Raw genomic sequence first — 18,710 nt, 5'->3', positions numbered from 1 at the left:
GGAGCCGTATTTGTGATTCCTTTCAGCACTCACATGGCCTCGGACTCCATGTTCCGTGTTGGATCTCGGTTCAATATTGAGCTTGATTTGCAGCCAAGATAAACGCAGCTTAATTAGCGAGCGCTCCAGGAGGCAGATCGCGGCCTCCGATGAGTATTCGCTTTGACTTGTGTGAGAATGCCAGGGCTGCTTGGTGTGCATTAAGGCTGACCTCGCCTGCACCCTTTACCTCATCCCCTCGAAAGGGGCACGACACCTTTGTTCCCTCCTGTTTTTCCTGGCGACCGCACTCTGATCTACTTCCGCAGACTCAAGTAACCGTACACGAGCGTAGAGCATGTCACCATTCTGAGACAAATATCCAAAGTTCATCAAAGTGTGAAGGGATCTGATGACTGAAATTTTGGCTGACTTGAATGAGTAAGAGTGAGGATTATAGGATGATTCCATTTTTTTTTTTTTTTTTCCACTGAGGGGAAGTTTTCCCAGACAATTTGCTCCTGTTCGTCAAGCGCCAAACCTGTAACATCAATGTCAGTTTAATTGAACTCTTTCAAAGCGCAGTTTGTAAGCATCCACGCGGAGTGAGATATGAGACGAGGGAGAGGAAAACTGCTGGTGATTGAACAAAAGAGGAGTGAGGTGGTGACAGGACAAACCGTGTGGATTTCTCCTCGACCGGCTACCGTCCAGACGGCAAATACGTTCATCCTGTCACTAGGCGACTTTGAAGCGGTCTCTGAAAGGCGATCTCTCATTTAGGGTGGGCTTGTTTGGAGCTGTATTTGTTTGACACATGAGGCTTGGATTCCCACCAGTGCTGACCTAGTTGTATGGAAGCTCCAGCCTCCGTCATATACAGTATGTGCAGCAACTCACAGGTTTGTCGAATACTGACAGGTGCTCACCTGATCAAAAATAACAGCTAACCCATCCAGAGCAATCCAGAAACGACTCTCAAACCGATGCAAGGATTCTTTGTGGTCAGGACGCACTGATTGCCGTTCTGGGTCCACTGTGGGGTTTTCCGCACCAAAAACCCAGCCAGGATAAGATAGCTTGTGGCGGCTGAGTGGTTGTAATCACAGTCATTAGTCAGCAGTCACTTCCACTCAGCATGCCTTTGCACGTATAGGCAAAGGTGGTTGTGTCCTCGTACTGTCACCTTTTTACAAATTGCACCCTAGGTCGAGAAAGACTATAGGAGGTTTTTATTTATTTTGTATATTTATGGTCTAACGCAAGGTGTCGGCGTCGGGCAAGTGGGGCAAAGGGCGAGCAGCGAGCGCACTCAGTGGCTCAGCCTCAGCACCTGTGTTTAGCCTCTACCTGAAGGTGGGGAAAGGGCAGGGGCCCTGCACAATTAAGCACTTCATTCATCTTCATGAGGCAAGTGTGGTGTTAGTTTTGGCAAGCGCTCAGGATGTTTAGGTTCAGCTTTCTTTCCCCTGTTCTGTGCCGTATCCGCTGGGTTAGCATCTTGTCTTGTTATACAGAGAGTCATGGAGCTAACAATAAATCAAACCTCTTCCATGCATCCATTTTCCATACTGCTTATCCTCAGTTAGGGTCACGGGTGAGCTGGAGCTTATCTCAGCTGACTTATGGCGGGAATAAATCAAACGTGAATGTTGAAATATTTGCAGCAAAGGACAGCAATTATTTGCAGAGAAAGAAACGATGCCATTAAAAGCACGGAATGGCTCGACAGGGAATGAGGGACGATTTGCCTTTCTGACATGTTTGCTTTGACTAACCCGTGTATATTTACAAGATGCTGTTTGGACAGAAGCTCCCAAGCATTGAATGTGGTGTCACGCCACGTGACGTTGGCTCTTTGGAGCGTTCTGTCATCCCCGTGCGTTCCGTCAACATACGCTCTCAGTAGACACGGCAATCCATACGACCACCCCCAGATGGATGTGGTCTCGCACGATTGCACTGTGGGGACTGGAGTCATGTTGCTGAGGTACAAGTCCTCACACCACATAACAAACACAGCCACGAGTAGGCCAGCTACTGTTGCATGCAGTTTTACACATCGATACGCACGTATATCACTGCTACATTATCTCCTTTGTTTTGAATTCACTTTGTGGTGAAAAGTTGAAAACCCAAGCCAGCTTGGCGTTTGTCACGCTGAGCTGTACGATGCTCCTTGGTGAAACAGGTGAAATGGGTTTCATCACGTCATCATCATCATATCCTACTCGCTCTCCTTCACCCACAAAATAGCTGCGCTTCTTCACCACGTTAAGTCTCGCACACGCTTCCCAGGTCAAGTGATTTTATGTAATTGTTTACATAGCAGGTTGCACTAGGTTCCGATGTTTATACTCCACAATGTTCCGTGTGCATTTCCATAAACAGATATGCTTGTACAAGTGGGGAAATAAAAAGACTCATCCAAGGATTCTTGGATGTCCTTGGCTGTGCCTTGGCACTGCACACTCCAATGGACTCCAAAAGGAGGTGATTGTTACTTTAAGCCTCTCTTCATTCAGTGTGTTGGGATGGTAACCATGTTGTCTTATTATTATTATTATTATTTTTTCTGTCTTGTTCAGCTGCTAGGTCACGCAGAATGGACAATCTGTATCCCTTTTATGCCAGAACAGTTTGAATGTGCAACAGTGGAATTGTTTGTTTATCGCCACCGTTGTTATGAGGGATATTTATTGAAAATTACAGTTGGACAGAACGAGATTTTAAAGGGGAGGGAAAGAAAAGAAAAAAGGAGAGGGCAGAGAGAAAAATATGAAAAGACTTGACAATAGCAGTTCGAAAAACAAACGACGTAAAGCATTATATGCATACTATAATGACCAATGGGGTTTGAGTTGTATATGGGACAGTGGTGCTCCACTCTGGGAGGGAAGAAAAGTACAATTTTCTGTCATGTTGTCTTTTCAAGGAATTCCCCAAACACCTTGTCTGCTTTTGGACTTAAGTGCTTTTTTAAAAAAAAAAAAAGTTCCCTCTTTACTATCTATCACAGGGTGTCACTTTAATAAACTTTAAGAATCACAGAAACAGTGCAGTGTGAGCTTCTGCATGAGTCGCTCCTTGTAGGCACTTAGGCTCAGACAGCTTGCTGTAATCTCCAGTGTACGCAGCAGCGTTATCCTGGCTGTAATTTCCTGCCGCTGAAAGATCCCTCGCCACCCATGTGGAGCGGAGTTGAGGTGAATCACTGGGCAACATGCAACCCTAAACGTATTCATCTCTTTAAAGTGGGCTCTCATGGCTCCAGTGGCTGGGCATGTGCCGGGATGTAGTCGAGAACTCAGTGTTTTTCGAGTCCAGAAAGATATGTAACGTTCCACTCGCTTTGGGAAAAAAACGCCAGTTGTAAATACTATATCTTCTTTGTATGCAACGATTCTAAATCAGCCTTATGAACCGCGCCTGGCTGCAAGTGGTGATGTGACCTGGACTTGTGAAGGAAATGCATTCTCGAGGGAGTTTTTCCCGGTCCGTTCAGCCGTTAACTCATCCTTGCACGCGGATGCGTGCGGCTAACATATTGAGTGAAGGTTCTGGTCTTCACGGCGAGAGTATCCTGGCGTCCCTGAGGTGTATTTCAAGAGTCCATCACATCCTACCGCTGTGAGCGAATGCATGCAAAAAGACAATCGTGCAGCACTCCTGCTGGGCCACAAACGCACACCTGCGGGTTCACGCGCACACACTTTTCAAAATGCTGGAGACTGCCGAGAAAATGTTCACAAACCGCAAAATTGGAACGATAACCCCAAAACGCTTGCCAAGCTGAAAACACTTTGAAAACGACACTTGAAACAAGGCAGACTTTGACCCAATATTTATGGAGCACCGAGATAAGCCTTTGACTTGAATGAAGAATAATTTAACCCCTACTTTAGCTTTAGTTTGGTTAAAACTAGCCAGTCCTGTCGACCCAACTGCTGTGGATAGAACACAAGGAGGAAAGTGTATCGGTGGTGATATGTGACAAAGTTTCAGTCCATAAAAAAGCGGATGTCCGCAGTGACTAGAAAAGAGAGAATAAGAAATCAATACATTAGGGGGTCAATGAGGGTAACCCAAGTTAAAGAAAGTACAAAAAGCAAGACCAAGGTCGTTTGGACATCTGATGAGGAGAACTGACAGTATGTAGGAAGCCTGGAAAATGAGGAAGACCAAGAACTAGACTAGAAGAAAAAGACTGCCTTGAATCAGATCTGAAAGCGAATGTAGTGGATGAAAGGAACGCCCTTAAAAGGAACATTTGGAGAAGGCTCATACAAAACCTCGACCTCGAATTGGGAAAGGTTGGGAAGAGGAAGACTGACGTCCAAACTATCTTACCAAATGCAGTTGAGTTCATAGAACCTGATTGTGGGGGAACTAAAGTAAGGGGTCTCGTCTAAAAATGGATGGACTTGCGAGGTGTATGAGTGTGTTGACTGAAGACGTCAAGGGGTAGGAAATGATTTGTACTTGAGGGAATATGCATCCTGTTGCAACATGTGTTTTCCCCAACTTTCCAAGTCACAATATGAGGCGCTCCAGCGGAGCTTCCAAATGTATGCGTGATTGCGCACAATGAGGGTTTCCCCCCGTGAAACCTTAGCATTCAGTTGTGATGGCGCATGTGTCTGTGATTTATGACGTGAAAAAGAAAGCTATCTGATGGGATTCTCAGCTATCAATCAATAGATCGGCTTGATTGCGCCAAAATCAGGCAAGCTATCGTTTTCACATTCTTTGCAATGATTGTGATAAGGAAGGGTTTGTTTGGACTGTAAAGTGTTTTAAAGGCAAGGATTTGTGGCGCCTGGGGTCTTCCAGGTTGGACCACAAGCAAACCAACAGCATTCCGCAGCAAATTCTCGGTGACCTCACTTGGGATAATGACAGGATGAAGGGCAGCCCCTCAGAATGGAGTGACGTGGAGATGGTTCGTACATGGTGTGAGGTTTATTCAAGGGCTGGCCCTGCGTTCGACTCAATTGCATGGTGCGACTTGATAATGGTCTGGTGGTTGGTCTTATTTTTCAGGTTTCTTGTAGCTTCTGATCCCTCCCACGAGGTGCCTCTGTTGAGCTGAAGGCTGCAGCACAAATGAGGCGTTGGAGGCCAAACTTAAAAATAAGACTTTCCTTGTTTTCCTTTCCTTGCCTCCTCTTGGTGTTTACTGGCCGAGCATCCATTAGATCATGTCAGCGTATTTAGACCGCTGTGAGGCTGAGGAACACCGGTTTGAGGGGTTTTATGTGGGAGTGGGATAGGATCTGGGTGCCCTTTTATTCATGCATTTCCATGTGGGTGTGTACCATTTCGAGCTTATTGACTGGTTGTCGTATTAACGTTTATTCAAATTCATTCCAGTTTTCCACCAGGAGCAACTGAGGTCGAGGCATTTCTCTCCCATTTTGATGTACTTTGTTGATATTTGAACTTTGCTGGAAGCCACAGACGAGCCTTCATGTGAGAGGTGGAGTAATTGTTTGATACATTGCCTCGTTGAAAACTTAATTGTACGCATATCAAAAGAATCTCGGTGAATTTATGGGTTTCTCTCAGGAAATTTTGCACTTGAGGTTTCCTTAGATGTTTTTTTTTCTCCTTTAATCGTTGCCATATTTACAGGTCAGGTATAGGTCATGACAAGGAACTGCAGCGCCTTCTTGTGCTCCTTGTTCTTGCATCATTATCTAACCGAGGGGAAAATGTCAGATAGCGGAGGACGCTCCAAAGGGTTAAAGACTAACTTTGACCACCTTTATCACATTATTATCGCTTTCTGTGGATGTTCTAGAGCCAAAGACAACACAGAATACATTCCCAACAATGAAAAACACATGTTATCGATGTGACTCAATTTTCAGGTTGAAAACCGAAACCGTGGCGCTAAAGAGCCTTTACAGCAGATCAGAAGTGTCCTTTGGTGGTAATAACAGCTTTGACTCACTTGTAGTGTGAATGTCCTGCACGCTCATCAGGGATAATGAGCTGCCGAGGAAAACCAGGTGACTCGATGCTCGCTTTTGGATGGTTGTGGATCTGTTTCGTGTTGATGGTTTAGTTCTCTCGATGCAGTCATTTTGTCTCTGCCCTTTTACCATTGACACACAATTTGGGAACACACCTGCACCTTCTTGTCCATGGAAATGGCACCAAGGGTTACTTTGGAGTCCAGTATTTAACCTTATTGGGTTGTACCTCATATGTACTGTAGGTAGAGACCCAGTGCCCAGCAAGCCAAGTCCCAATAAATTCCCAACAGTGTGTTCATCATTTTGTACTTTTTATGCTTGTACTTTAAAGTGCATCAGGGAACCACAACAAATGTGTTAGTCAAACAAGAAAGAGTTTAGTCCTTAGGTTTGACGTATGGTACCATCTCTGTTTTTAAACACAATCCATTTGATTGAGATTTAGCATCCATATACTGTATATAAACTGCAGTAGCCAAATTGGAACTGTAGGTCTCACGCTCTTCCTATTTTCTTCCAGTCCACGGTAGGAGGGCCAGTTTAACCGACACAGGTAAGTTCTCACTGCTGTTTAATGCTCCTACTTTGGGTCAAGGAGGTGGTGCGGTGGCTGTGGCGGCTGTAGTGGGAACCTCGGACTGTTGTCCTGTGCATAAACCAAGAATATGCTCTCTCTTAGGTGGCCCACTGTAAGCTTTTACCCCCTGAAGACTTTCTACCCATGTCCTACATTTGAAAACTTTTCCGGACTTCAATAACCCAAAACGTTGCAAAGAACAATCCAGTCGCCTCAGCTGGCCTTGCGCTAATCATCAAATATAAGCATGGTAGCTAGAAACTGGGTGGGTTCAAACAAGTAAAAAAAAAATAAAATAAATAAAAACTATTTTATGAGAAGTACTTCAAAAAAGTATATAAAATTGCAGTTTTTCTACTCCCCTTCAATCTGTCTTAACTTGGAATGGCGCTGGGGGAATTACATCTCTATTCCGATCATCGGGTTTGGGCAAGCGTTGGGAAATGTGGTCGCTATTCAGCTGCAGGTCATTAAAAAACAAAATAAATCTATCCTGGTAAAACATTTGAAGGCAGTAGCCTGTTTTAACAATAACTTTTGTGTAAATCAAGCCGGGAGCATAGAGAACTACATTAATACACTCCCTGCATCAGGTTGGTGCTCGCAATATTCAGGGTGTCCTGGTCAACCACTGAAGCAGGTGATCTGGAGTCGTCATGGCAACAACAGCCTCCTTGTCAATAAGCCAGTGTAGGATTCAAATAATTTTCAACCTTTTACTTGTTGGTCCAATGTTGTCGCAGTATTGTATACATTGATTTCTTCCTATGCAAGCTATTATCCAAGTCTCGCGTGAGATAATGATACAAATTTCTCATCTTCAGGAGAAAGACACCTCCAGCAATGTTGCGGTCGAGGATTGCTTCCAATGGGTTGTCAATCAAACGCATTCATTTCCTTCTCCGGCGGCGGTAGTTGTCAAGCCAAATGCCGCGGTTTATTTTCTGTACTTTCACACTCGCAAATATGAGAAGGATTTCTTCTGAAAGCAAACATCAGGGCGATGGATAAAGGGCTTGTGAAAAAGGGTCAAGTGGATGTCCATTCGTGGGGGAGTTGCCGTGTTTTAATTAAAGGCATTTGCGCAAGTGCAACACATCTTGATTGGAAGGCTTGGAGTGTGAGCAGAACCAAATTTCATTGGATCACAGCCCGGCACTAGATTTCTATCATCCATTATTTCTTTTGTTGTTGTTGTTGTTGCTTCATGCCATGGCAGAAACGGGAAAGCCGCTCAGTTCATGATCCAGTCCCTCTGCGCCAAGAGCTGTCCATCTAATGGCTCGTTTTTTCCTCCAGAATTGTCCGTCCACCTGGCCTGTTCCCCACCTCTTCGTCCACTGGGCCAAAAGTGCCAGATGTTATGAAAGGCTCCATTCAAGTTGCTCGTAAGAATCACTCCTTATTGGCTTTTGTGAGCAAACTGTCACGTGATATACATGACACTCATTGGCAGTCACAGGCATCAAATATGCCTCTGCTTTTTTTCCGTTGTATTTTTTGGACATTCCCGATACAAACTTGGTGGGCCTGTCCAGAGGGAAGCAAAAAAGGGGAAGCGAGGCACAAGCAAAGAGGAGGCAGACATTTGAGCGTTCAGAAGAATGGAATCAGTCAGTTGGACATCATAATACACGCAAAGGTGTGAAGTTGCAGCTGCCCTCCAACTCCTTGTTTGAGTTTGCACGCTTGACTGAAGCCCATTTATTGATTGGCTCCTGTGCCAGACTTGAGGACTCCCTCCCCCCCCCCCCCCCTCCCCCTCCTCACATTGCACAGACAAATATACACTCCTCCCTCCCTTTCATGAATCCAACTTAGTACTGAGGAGCACAGGCGCACAGAGAAGGCTACAGGCGGACCGAGCGCATAGATTGACCCAAAGAGGAGCACAAACCTCTTCTGCAGACTTCATGAAGTCATGGAGGGTTCAACAGCTTGCAAACTACTGCTGGTGACGGCTATTCTTATCATGGTACTGTAATATCTGTTTCTTCTTCTTGTTTCCTGTTTTTTTTTTGTTTTTTTTTCCCTTTACCACGTCTGCATTAGTACCCTTAAATGTCACATGATGTTGTTTACTGTGTGGCATGTGACTCCAGCGCAGCGCTTGGTCACGCCGAGAGGTCCTTTCAGCTTTACTGCAGCAGCTGAAAAGTGGCCCTTCTTTCCCTTGAGGTCACATAGCTCCCCTCCCCCTCATGATGCGCAAGACAAGAGATTGAGCAGATGTGCAAATATCAAATGTCTTGCCAACCTGACAAGGCCACGCAGTGTGTGTGTTCAATAGAAGGTGTACGAGTCGGGTTTCTCTTTCCCTGTCCAGGAAAATGTCCTTGCGTGCTGACAGGTGACTTGCATTGAATCTGTCCATCAGTGAGCATCAGCGTTCTTGCTCATTTCCTCCTTTCTGCTTGATTGAGTACATGGATGAGAGGCCACCTTTCTGTTTTTCTCATCGGGACAATGCAAGCGAGCCGAGTCCGTCTGAATGTGCTTCGACGGCGAGCAGGACGGATGAGAAGGATTAGACGGCCGCCAAACAGACACGCGAGCCGTTTGATTATTAGGTCCAAATCCCTGCAGGAGCTTGTATTATCCCGCTTTCATTGAGAACAATAGCGAAGCCAGGAGCCAAAATGGCTTTGTCCTCCTCCTCCTCCTCCTCCTCCTCCTCCTCCTCCTCTGCTTCATGCCTCTTGTCCTCTCCTACCTCCTCCACCAGCCTCGTTCGGCCTCCTGCTTTCTTGGCTCACCAGTTGACTGCAAAATTCCCCGATTGCCTTTCAAAAGGAGGAGAATTAAGAGCCTGCCCAACAAAGTCCGCTTATATACTGTCGATCCAAATATCGGAAGAGTTAGCCCGTACGCAAAGTCAAAGGTAACGCCATCGCTTTGGCTCGGGTCTCTGTTGGTAGCGTGTTCGCGGCTGCCATCCCCTGTGCCATTTACAAAAGTTCATCCACACTTTTAACAAGCCGAACCCCGGTGCCCCGTGCTGCTCGGCAGGGTGTTTTTGCAACTGTGTCCCAATGAAAACAAAATCATTTTTGCACATCTGCTTTCCTGTGAAAGTTTTTCTTCAAAAGAAAATTGGTCGAAATACAATAGAACCTCTAAGGTGGACGTAGGATCACTTTTGAATTTCAATAACTTTTCCCCCATTGGAAATACTGAATGGAGTTTGCTAAAAAAAAAAAAAAACACCTGAAGGACTCCAAGATGGTGAGAAATGAGATTATGTGGTCTGATGAGACCAAGATAGAAATTGTTGGCCTTAATTCTCAGTGGCATGTGCGGCGAAAACCAGGCACTGCTCATCACCTGTCCAATACAGTCCCAACAGTGAAGCATGGGGGTGGCAGCATCATGCTGTGGGGGTGTTTTTTTCAGCTGCAGGGACAGGGAGGCTGGTTGCAATGGAAGAAAAGATGAATGCGACCAAGTACAGGGATATCCTGGACGAAAACCTTCAGAGTGCTCAGAACCTGAGACTGGGCCGAAGGTTCACTTTCAAAAAAGACAATGACCCGAAGCGCACAGCTAAAATACCGAAGGAGTGGCTTCAGAACAACTCCGTGACTGTTTTTGAATGGCCCAGCCAGTGCCCTGACTTAAACCCAATTGAGCATCTCTGGAAAGACCTGAAAATGGCCAATGTTCACCAGCCAACCTGACAGAACTGGAGAGGATCTGCGAGGAGGAATGACCGATGATCCCGAAATCCAGGTGTGAAAACCCAAAAAGACTCGTGGCTGTATTAGCTCAAAAGGGGTGCTTCTGCTAAATACTCAGCAAACGGTCCGAATACTTATGACTGTGTGATATTTCAGTTTGTCTTTTTTAAGAAATCAGCAAAATTTTCAACAATTCCGTTTTTTTTTCTGGCAATATGGGGTGCTGTGTGTACATTAACGAGGGGGAAAAAAATTCTTAAATGATTTTAACAAATGGCTGCAATATAACAAAAGAGTGAAAAATTTAAGGGGGTTTGAAAACCTTCCGTACCCACTGTATATTTATGTGTGTGTGTGTATGTATGTATGTATATATATATGTATATATGTATGTATGTATGTATGTATGTATTTATATATATGTATATATATATATGTATATGTATATATATATATGCTGAATATACATGCCGAAATTTGAAAAAAAGTACATGACATTTTAACATTGTTTTACAAGAAGTCAATTGGCTCGGACAGAGATGAGTATACGTCCTGATAGCTTCCGATTCCCGTTCTGTGATCATCATATGTTTTTCTCTTTTGCTGACACTGGTAACAAGAAAAAAGGGAGAGTGAATCCTTTCAGTGCTCACTGAACTGAAGTCTTGAGGTCTGTGTTTTTGTTCGACTTCAGGGGTGTTTTTGAGGGTGCGGGGCGATACATTTGATTGCCCCCTCACTGCAGAATTTTAATGCTTGCATGGATCTGTGGTGTAAAGATCCCGTGGAGAGTATTTCTGCAAATATGCTTTGATGGTCCAGAAAGACAGCCTTTGTGTTTAGGTTATTGCGAGAAATGATATGTGTTTTTTTCCCCCCGACTTGGCATCAATTTTCTTTTCACGGCCTTAAATCCTCGAGTGAACGGCAGATTATTTTATTGAATGTGTTTGCACCCGTCTTTTCGGCCACGTTCCGTCTACCTTGGGAGGTGCGTGATTTGTCCCAGCGTTAGTTCCATTTCCCAGAGTATTATTTTTTTATGAAAAAGAGGCAACGGAGGGTCTCTCGCCTGTCTTTTATTGGGAGTGGCAGCTTTTTGAAGCATGCCAGCTTAGCCACCATTTCTTCTCACCCCTTGGCGTCATTCAATTGGCTCCGTCAATGGCATTGTCAAGCCAAAAAAAAGAGAAACCTAACGCGCACGCAGTCAGACGGAGGTGATGCGTATCACATGACCATGCCAGCCTTTGCAGAATAAACAGCTTGTTTTTATAGCTTGATGAATCGGTCCCGTTCAATCACTTGAAAATGAAGCCCGTTCTCCCTGTGCAAGAGCAGAAGAGAGAGAGAGGGGCTTGAGAGTGTGGTAGCGGTGCAACAATTAATCGGTTAATCGACAAGTCGTAGATGATCAAATTCATCGACTATTTTTTGAGCCATTGTTTCACGTAAAACTTTCCAGATCCTCTGATTTCAGCCTCTCAAGTGAAAATATTCTCTGATGTCTGTGGTCCTCCATGAAAGCAGACTGATTATCTTTGTGTTTGATCAAAATAAGACCTTTTACTTTTGAAAACAATAAACACCATTTTGGCCCATTTCTGTCATTTTCCGGACCAAACCAGTTACTGACTCATAATCATTTTATAGAACAAATAAGTCAGTTTAATTTAATGGGAAAATGTTTATTTACAGCCGTCGTATATCAAACTAGTAGCCCTTCCTTCGCATTCATCAGTACCCAAGAAGTAGCGTACGTCACTCCCGTTTGTGTCATATTGCTGAGTTGTTATTTGGTTTTGTTTAATCATTACACAATATCAACTAAACAACAATAATTGGCGAATAAACAATCATGAGAAACAAGCTTCAACGCAAAATCATTTTGTGTCCGATTATTCAATTAATCGATGGAATAATTGACAGACTAATCGGTTGTAAAAATATTCAATAGTGAAAGCGCTGACGCGTGGGTAGGATCATCGCTTTTTTTGGCTGTCACTCGCCATCTTAGATGCATATTGTCCTCCGAGTCGCAAAAATTCGTCTTCTCATCATGTCGACTTTGGCTGCTGCGGTCGTATTCCGAGCCAAATGCAGCCACGATGCCATTGAGAGGACAAGCACACGTCAGGCCCAAAGTGGAGCAAGCGTTGCCGTTCATGACCGGGTACAACCAGAATCGTGACCCTTGGTCCATTTGAACTCTCTTGATGTGCAGAGCTCCCGGACGGCCCGCTCGGAAGAGGACAGAGACACTCTGTGGGACGCCTGGGGCTCGTGGAGCGAATGTTCCCGTACGTGCGGAGGAGGAGCGTCGTATTCCCTGAGACGATGCCTCACTTCCAAGTAAGTCTTCTACACGAATGCAACCTGCTATATTTAGTTGGCACAATTGGAAAACGTTTAGCGCTCGCCTGAACCGGGAGATGCTTGGATCCCACGAGCCGTATTTAGAAAATTAAATACCTCATTGACCTTTCGATAAATGGAAACCTCTTATGGGTAATTTGTAAGCGTGTTCAAACGCTATCCAGAGTAATTCAGACTTTTCAAAGAGAAACCTCCTGTCTGAGGTTGGGCTGCCTTCTATTCAATTGACATATTTTGCCTTTAAAATTGAATCTGGTCGGCCTCTCTCTGCTGCTCCCAATCGCTCCGCCAAATACATCCAGACAATAGCCCTAAAATTGTGTGAGTAAACCTCCTGTCGTGTGCAATTGGAGTTCTCGAAATACTGTTATGTCGTCGGTCGTGCACCTACTGAAACTGTCCAGACGTCCAAAGGAGCGGGCCAGAGTTTATTCCTGACAATGGGGATTAAAATGAATAGCTACACCAAAGTACAATCTTCATCAAAGGATCAGAGGGACAATAGAGGACAAAGGACAAGAATTGAAGGTAGAAGGACATGTTTTCGAGTAATGTTGTCACATTTATAGACTGGGCAGTTACCACAGTGTGACTTCATTGCATTGCGCGACTTTACAGTTCCCATAATGTATCACCCACCCAAACCACCAAATGTATCCAGCTGGACCGCTGACTTGACTAGCAAATGGAACAAAGCGGTCGGCCAGGCCAGTTTCAGTTCGCTCCACTGCAACTTACTACCACACCCGATACTGCGTTCCGGGACCCTTTTTATGCCAAACGGTGGTACTTGAGGTTTACGATTGTGTCTGCCAGATGCCGTGCGTCAATAATTCGTCAGGTGCCTTGTCCATTTGGATTGGAAAGGTGTGTGGAACATTTCTGGTGAAGAGCCAACCTTCAATTTTGCAGTTCCAGTGGACCCCCGCTTTTCGCGGGGTCTAGGGACCGGGCCGATAATTGACACCCATTATAACTGCATTGGGGAAAAAAGGGGGAAAAAAACTCTAAATCGGTGAATCTGCATGTGCCGAACTGCGAGTATGCAGGGGTGCATCCATTTTTATGGTCCAGGAAACTACTGCACTTCTGCAGGTGATAGCCTTTCCCTTTGTTTGCCAACAACTTCTGTTTGGACAGAACTCAAAACGCTATTGCCTGTAAAAGCCGCCGACGTGGCGAGCGAGTAGGCAGCAACGGTGTAGACGCACGCATTTTGTATGTATTAAAAATGCCGACGGGTGCGTTTACAACTTTGGCAGCAGAGGTAAGTGTAGGAATTTGAGCTGTCTGTCCTCCCTCGTCTCACATCACCTCGCTGTTGGTGTGGGAATGAAGCGCCCCACCTCCCGTCGCTGGAAGATCAAACAACATCATTAAAAAGCACAAGGCCCCTCTGTGTGTGTGTGTGTGTGTGTGTGTGTGTGTGTGTGTGTGTGTGTGTGTGTGCGTGTGCGTGTGTGTTTTTGGAACGATACGCTGAAAACATGCCTGCAACACCTCCGGGCCATTACCAACAATCTGACCCTTAATTGCGTGCGCGTACACGTTTTTTTTTTTACACAAATGAATCATGTCTCCTTGATTAGTCCCGCTCCTGCAACACACTTCACTCACATCTGGGTTACGTACCGCGGACGAATGGATTGGGTGTTGTGGCAAGACTCAAGCGCTGCGGCATTATTTATTAGGTTGGCCGCCATTCAGAAACCGGTCCACTTGCTTCCTGGTTATTCTAAATAATGGGCTACAAACATTTAACCGCGCATTAGCTACCTGATTTCTATCCACGAACTTTGCGTGGCCCTGGCACTGTTTTACAGACCGGTGTGTGTGGATTTGAAGGCATGCTTAATTAACATGGCCTTGGCGTGATGTCTCCTGCCTTAGGAAAGGAGTCCACCCTGTGTTTGGCTCCAAAGCAAAACACCTCCCTTTGCTATAGCACTTCTGACAGTATGAGCACAAAATGCATCAAATAGAATGAAAAGGTAGAATTTTGTGAAACAGTGCAGACTTGCAAATTTAATGTATTCTTCATTTAATTTGTATATCAAATCAATTTCCCCCACTGAAAATAACTGAAATGCCACTAACCCGTTCCAGCCGCCCCAAAAACACCACCATGTTTTTGTTGTTATGTATTTAGTAATTTAAAAATACAATTGTGTTGCAGCGGTCCGCAACCTTCATTGCGCAACGGATCAATTTCACAGACATACAGTATTTGGACGGATCAGTATGGAAACAAATAAAATAATTCAATATCAACTGTAAGCGGGAGAAAGGTGGACGACTGGTTAGCATATCTGCCTCACAGTTCTGGGGACCAGGGTTCAAATCCCAGCCCCGCCTGTGTGGAGTTTGCATGTTCTGCCCGTGCCTGCGTGGGTTTTCTCCGGGTACTCCGGTTTCCTCCCACATCCCAAAAACATGCATGCTCGGTTAATTGAAGACTCTCAATTGCCCGTAGGTGTGAATGTGAGTGCGAATGGTTGTTAGATTATATGTGCCCAACGATTGGCTGGCAACCAGTTCAGGGTGTACCCCGCCTCTCGCCGAAGTTAGCTGGGATAGGCTCCACCACACCCGCGACCCTAGTGAAGGATAAGCGGTACCAAAAATTGACGGATGGATAAAATGAAAGGTATATTTATATGCTGCTGCTTACAGGACACTAGGGCACACACACACACACACACACACACACACAAGCTTTTGTTTGTTAAAACTGATCACACTATGTTATGAAGACACAGACACATGCACACTAAAAGGCATATCGATGACATTCAGGCTGAGAATAGGCAAGAACCGGTTTGATAGGTGTGGGGAATGAAAAGAGGACTCCCTTGGATTCTGGATCCGACGAGAGAAGGAAGAGATTCCAGCGCGTTGTGTCTTCCACTCAACCATAGCCTTGTCAACTTCTATTTCCAATTGCATTGTATTAAATACTCAAAAGACAAATTTACTGCATCAGGATTCATATTTGGAGAAGAGATCACCAACCAAACATTAAAAGAACAGGGAAGAAGGAATGCCATCACAACGTTTTCCTCACGAGGCTGGCTGGGCAACTCCTGGGCCTCGTTTGGAATTCCTCACAAAAGTCAATATTAGACCTACGCCATTAAAACGAACGTAGTTGTTGTAATCAGCGGGGCTGGTCCCATTTTGGGGTAATCTGTTTTTTCTTTGAAAAAACTCCAAAGACTGCTCTTTTAATGCCTGGTGATTCATTGCCTCATTTGGAAACCTGTTGCTACATATTGCATAAAGCGGGTTCCGTATGCTAGTCAACTTACTATAAACCCGAACCCTCAGTATTATTTGGGAGTTGTAGGCGCTTCCTCTGTCTCATTATTTGGCCTGTCTCCCTTTTCAAAGAACCCCTTCAAACACATCTTTAAAAATAATTTTTGCAAGTTTGTAGCGTCCCCCCCCCCCCCCCCCCCCTCCATTTCTCATATTTCACCCTCAAAACTCTGACACCGTATTGAATTCAAGGTTGGTCAGGAAATGAAAACGTGTGTTGCTCATCCCGGACTGATTTGTTTGCCATCGCTCAACTCCGAGCCATGGCTCCGACGTGGCGGAGGAATGAGACTGGATTCCACTGACGTTCTTGCCGTTCCACACGCTCTGCATCCCCTCCCTCTGGAAGAACCCTCAAGCCTCTTTTGTCATCTGTCGGTCCAGAACCCTGCCGTGTTGCGTCTAATCCTGGTTCCACTTTCAAATTCTTCTGAAGGTTTTCCAAAATCAACAGACCCGCTTTGGATTGGTTTCCACCAGAGTTGCAGATAATTGGCCCATCACAGTCGCCGTCAATGGTTTACCATCAGTCAGCATCAGCAAAGCACAACACAATTCTAGGTTTGCTCGAGAATTGGAGCAGAGATACCGGAGCTTCTCGGACCGAAATCGCAAACTGTTCCAATGTGGTCAGTCAGCTGGGAAGGCTGACTTCACTCGAGTGTCAACATTTAGGGTGCTTTCCTGGCTGATCAGTAGAATGATCTCAACAGTCCTCCCCATATAGTAAACAACTAATGGGTGACTGGCGGGGACACGTTGTTGTTGTCTACCCCCATGTGTTTGAAGTTGAGATTTATCGTGGCATTAACCAATGAAAACATGAATAAATGGTGATTTTGTCCTGTATCAACATCTTCATTTCATTTCAGGTCAGCAGATTTGAAAGTGTGATAAATCTACTTTGACTATAGTGGCACAGTGTTGCGCTTGATGCATGGTCACATTATACGGCCGCTATTATGTCTTTGCGAGCTCGCTGCAGAACCTCATGCTCTTGCGGCTCGCCACATGCAAAAAGTTTCGGGCAAATCTCGAGCTAACCGCCCCCTTTGAGTGCACATGACTGGTGTGTATTGTGGTTCGCCTCATCATTCACCACCACCCAAAGCCAGTTCACACAAATGCTCCTTTTCCCCCCACCTTCCTCCTCCTCCAGGACCTGCGAAGGGCAGAATATCAAATATCGCACATGCAGTAATGTGGTAAGTTCAGCATCTTCATACAGTAGAGCTTCCTACTGGGGGATTTCTTGAAATGAACATACAAATACAGTGAACCCCTGCCATGAATAGCAAAAATCCACCAAGAATTGACACCTCTCCAAAGGGATTTGTAATTGATACACGTTTTATTTAATTAAAATGGAGAGAGTAGTTAAATTATTCAAGACAAACCACCTTCACATGAGGCTCATTTACAGTGTTAGCCTGCATACTAGCCCAAAGAACATGTGAGCACAAGTTGACACGACATCACACGTGGGCAAACACAAATGGTGTGAATCACAAAAATCCCCTTTTGGCATTGACAAACAAATGTAAGGGAAGACAGGCAAATTTAAACAACAATTTAGACTACATAGACTTTCTTACTAGCTGCATCGGGAGAGAAGCAAAAACAGCGTTTCACTTTTAAGTTGATTGCGCACAAGGTACATTCAAGGACTGCCAACAAAACATCTGTAACTCGGACGAAAAAACTATCAATGAACTCAACCCAACAACAACACACAGACCCCCCCAAATTAAATAAGGCTGAACCAAAAAAATGCGGGGGTTCACTGTAATGTACACTTGATGAAAAGCAGCATGTCATTGCACTTTTACACCATGTTACCGTCAGGACTGTCCTCTGGATGCCGGAGACTTCCGGGCTCAACAGTGTTCAGCCCACGCAGACGTTCGCTACCAGGGCCAGTATCACGAGTGGCTGCCCGTGTATAATGACCCAGACAACCCGTGCGCCCTCAAGTGCAAATCCAAGGGCTCGGGGCTGCTGGTGGAGTTGGCGCCCAAGGTTCTCGATGGGACACGCTGCTACACTGAGTCCTTAGACATGTGCATCAGTGGGCTGTGCCAGGTGGGAGAGAGACGTGTTTACATTTTCAAATGATCACATTCCTAGGAAACCACAATGTTCCATCACTGGTGAACTATTATTAGACCAGGACGGTTTGCATCCATTCCAGATTGTGGGCTGCGATCACGAGTTGGGGAGTGCGGCAAAAGAGGACAACTGCGGCGTGTGCAGTGGCGACGGCTCCTCGTGCAGGCTGGTGCGAGGGCAATACAAATCCCAGCATGCCTCGGGAAAAAGTATGTCCAATGCCAACATTTGATTGTGTCGTTGCCCAGGATGAAATGCGTTATTAAACATTTTCTCCCCCTCCTTCTCAAGCGGAGGACGCCATTGTCGTCATCCCGTTCAACAGTCGACACGTGCGTCTTATCTTGAAAGGCCCGGATCACTTGTGTAAGTCTTGGTAGGTCCAGGGTGCTCTTCCATCCAAGTCAGCCAAATACTTTATCTGGATAGCGTCAAATGCATTGCTTGACTGTATACCCTTCAACACATGTTCATCCATTGCCAAATATCGAGCATGTGGACCCAGCAGATGCTTCCATCAACAAATGTCATCACCAGACAAATTGAATTGAGTTGTTCAGCATATGTTTAACATACTGTATGTTTTCATTTCAAGTTGGCTTTCCCAAGCCCCTTTTCTGAATGAAGAGGTTTTTCATTCTCCTTTTGGCATACAAATTGTAACCATGTGTGGACAGATGTTGACTGCTGTTG

At 45.2% G+C, this 18,710-nt stretch overlaps 1 protein-coding gene across 4 annotated transcripts in view; it reads left to right on the top strand.

Moving 5' to 3' along the window:
- The window catches only part of adamtsl3 (ADAMTS-like 3), a 48,112-nt gene that overhangs the window by 17,841 nt on the left and 11,561 nt on the right, over positions 1-18,710 (top strand). For 3 of the 4 annotated variants that reach the window (XM_061668835.1, XM_061668834.1, XM_061668838.1), the window contains exons 3-7: positions 12,439-12,566; positions 17,068-17,113; positions 17,754-17,990; positions 18,100-18,226; positions 18,309-18,383. In XM_061668835.1, the coding sequence (XP_061524819.1) occupies positions 12,439-12,566; positions 17,068-17,113; positions 17,754-17,990; positions 18,100-18,226; positions 18,309-18,383 (613 nt within the window). Of the gene's footprint in view, positions 1-9,760; positions 10,267-12,438; positions 12,567-17,067; positions 17,114-17,753; positions 17,991-18,099; positions 18,227-18,308; positions 18,384-18,710 lie in introns of those variants that run through there. The other variant, XM_061668836.1, reaches the window with a different exon arrangement.

Source organism: Phycodurus eques, chromosome 23 (assembly GCF_024500275.1).
Source record: "Phycodurus eques isolate BA_2022a chromosome 23, UOR_Pequ_1.1, whole genome shotgun sequence".
In the NCBI taxonomy this organism is placed as follows: domain Eukaryota; kingdom Metazoa; phylum Chordata; class Actinopteri; order Syngnathiformes; family Syngnathidae; genus Phycodurus; species Phycodurus eques.
This window is presented reverse-complemented; position numbering and strand designations above follow the sequence as displayed.